This window comes from Montipora foliosa, unplaced genomic scaffold, assembly GCF_036669935.1.
Source record: "Montipora foliosa isolate CH-2021 unplaced genomic scaffold, ASM3666993v2 scaffold_417, whole genome shotgun sequence".
Taxonomy (NCBI): Eukaryota; Metazoa; Cnidaria; class Anthozoa; order Scleractinia; family Acroporidae; genus Montipora; species Montipora foliosa.
In genome coordinates this window covers 35001-37253 of record NW_027179720.1, presented here as the reverse complement: position 1 = coordinate 37253, position 2253 = coordinate 35001, and the positions used below count along the sequence as shown (strand labels likewise).

At 38.5% G+C, this 2253-nt stretch overlaps 1 protein-coding gene across 1 annotated transcript in view; it reads left to right on the top strand.

Moving 5' to 3' along the window:
* Positions 1–82: 82 nt before the first annotated feature.
* LOC137988424 (protein spinster homolog 1-like) overlaps positions 83–2253 on the top strand; it is a 21579-nt gene continuing 19408 nt past the window's right edge. Inside the window, exon 1 of the mRNA XM_068834402.1 lies at positions 83–406. Coding sequence (XP_068690503.1) covers positions 199–406 — 208 coding nt within the window. The 5' untranslated portion in view covers positions 83–198. The remainder of the gene's footprint in view (positions 407–2253) is intronic.

Sequence of the window (2253 nt, the reverse complement as noted above, 5' to 3'; positions counted from 1 at the left end):
GGTGAGAAGTGCGAGAACCTGGGGAGAAAACACCTCTCCTAAGGAGGGAGGGGTAGTTTGAGTACTTTGTAACCAAGTCTTGAAAGATAAGAAAGAGCGTTGGTACTATAGAGTGTTTTGGGAAAGAGAGAGTGTCATCGATGAAAACGGAAATCTTTTTTTCGCGCAACACAGTTTAGGCGCATTTCCGACCTTGTTATGTCAGCTGAGGCTGTACAGGATTCAAAACCAGAAGGAGAAGCTGAAAACGTGGAAAATTTGGACGACAAAGGCATGGAACCACCCCCGGAGGCTTCTCCACATGCATTTGCAGTTCGTGCAAAAGGAAATACCCGAGCATATGTCACCGTGTTTGTCCTTTTTGTAATCAATCTTCTGAACTATATGGACAGGCAAACAATAGCAGGTAGGAAACTATAAGGCTAAAGTGTACAGAGTATACGGACCACTTATTTTCATATCGTGGAACAAAAACTTCAAAAGCTTTAGTCTAATTTGGATGTGATGACTGACGGCTTTGCGAGGCAGTGAATTCCGTAGTTGCTTCAGTTTCTAACATTAAGTTATGACAGAGCAACCTTTTCAGCTTTTTTCTAAAAATCACACGGAAATTATGCATACATGTGTATCCTGATTTCACCTATAATATTATATTATTTTGAATAAAGACTAAGTTCCATAGACATGTAATTATTATACAGTAAACTATTCATTGCTATGTATCGCACAAGTGAACAGTGCTTTTCATTCATTCTGATTGGTTGGCATGAATGTGATTAGCAAGCTACCATTCACTTTCCGGGACACAAAGGAAAATTATGCCTTCCAGTTTTGTCATTATCAGGGCCATTATTACATGTAGTATCCAGCAGCTGGCCATTTTAGCCTTCTACTATGCATATGGTATGCATATGGTGAAAATAAGCTGCCATGCAGTGTAAAACAATGACTAAAACACTGTAACTGTGGTTAGAAATCAGTTAAAAATAGTTGGGTACTTTCATTATGCAGCCAGCTTCGTCAAAACACAACCTTGTATTGTTTTGTAGAGTATTCTTTTTGGGCCGTAAATTATTCAGCTTGTATAGTATATACTGTACATGAAAAACTAATGTCATTGTTGAAAATGGTGGATGTTTGCATGTACATGCAAGGCTGCTGTCTAAGAAAATTTCCAGAAGCCCTTCGGGCTCCCAACATTAAGAGTTAGTAGCCTGAGGCATTTTTTCAGGAGATCATAATTAATCAATTAATTAATTAATTAATTAATTAAGCCAGTGCCACCCTCCCCTCCTCCCGGAAGTCAAGTGGTCTGCCTTAGTTATCGTTGTATGAAAGATGTAAACGTGCCAGAGATGACTTACCAAAAAACTGGTGTGTACCTTATACATGTATATGACAGTAAACATTGTATTTATTAACGAAGTGAATAACAGCAATCACATTTTTCCAATTTAATTAAACTCTGTTTATCTTCATGATCAACGGCGATAGTAGTCACAATTTGTGATCCTGTCCGTCACCAATCAACATTCCATGTCTGAATAGTAAAACGAAAAGTGTACTTCAGATAATTAAATTTACGGCCTTTTGGTTAATTTATTTGTTTGTAATTTTTTTGCTTGCACGTCTTAAGTGCATAAAGATCCAGGTATTTTGGGGTACCAAAAGAACCTTCAGTGATCAGTGGGAGATACAGTATTGCATCACAGAAATGCATATTTAATTGTATCACTGAAATGACTAAGTAATCCTACATTACTCGAGTTCCGCATGACGACATGAGAAGCAAAAAGTGTTGCTTACCTTTTTTCGAGAGCTCCATTGCTGAAAGAACCTTAATAATAATTGATAGTAATAATAATAATATTATTAATTTTATAATAATAATAATGTTAATTTTGGTTACTGAATGGGTATCTGCATGGGCAAGATGGACTTCATTGGTTGAGGTCGGTCCTTGTGACAAGAAGGCCACTACATGATGTATGGAAGTCAAGAGGCATCAAACTGTTGAATCAGTACTTACCCGAAACATGGGAAGGGAGGGAAGGAGACGAAGCAAGCAAACAAGGCAGATCACCAAAGCACTTGATAGTGCCCTTGGAAACCTCACTGTTGCCCCTACATACACTATACCAGGGTTGTCGCTAAGCGCCGGCTGCCAGCGAATTTCGCCGGCTGAAAGAGAGCTTACCACCGGCTCAAATTGTGTTGGAAAACAAAGACATTAGGTAATTTCCAAGGTGCATT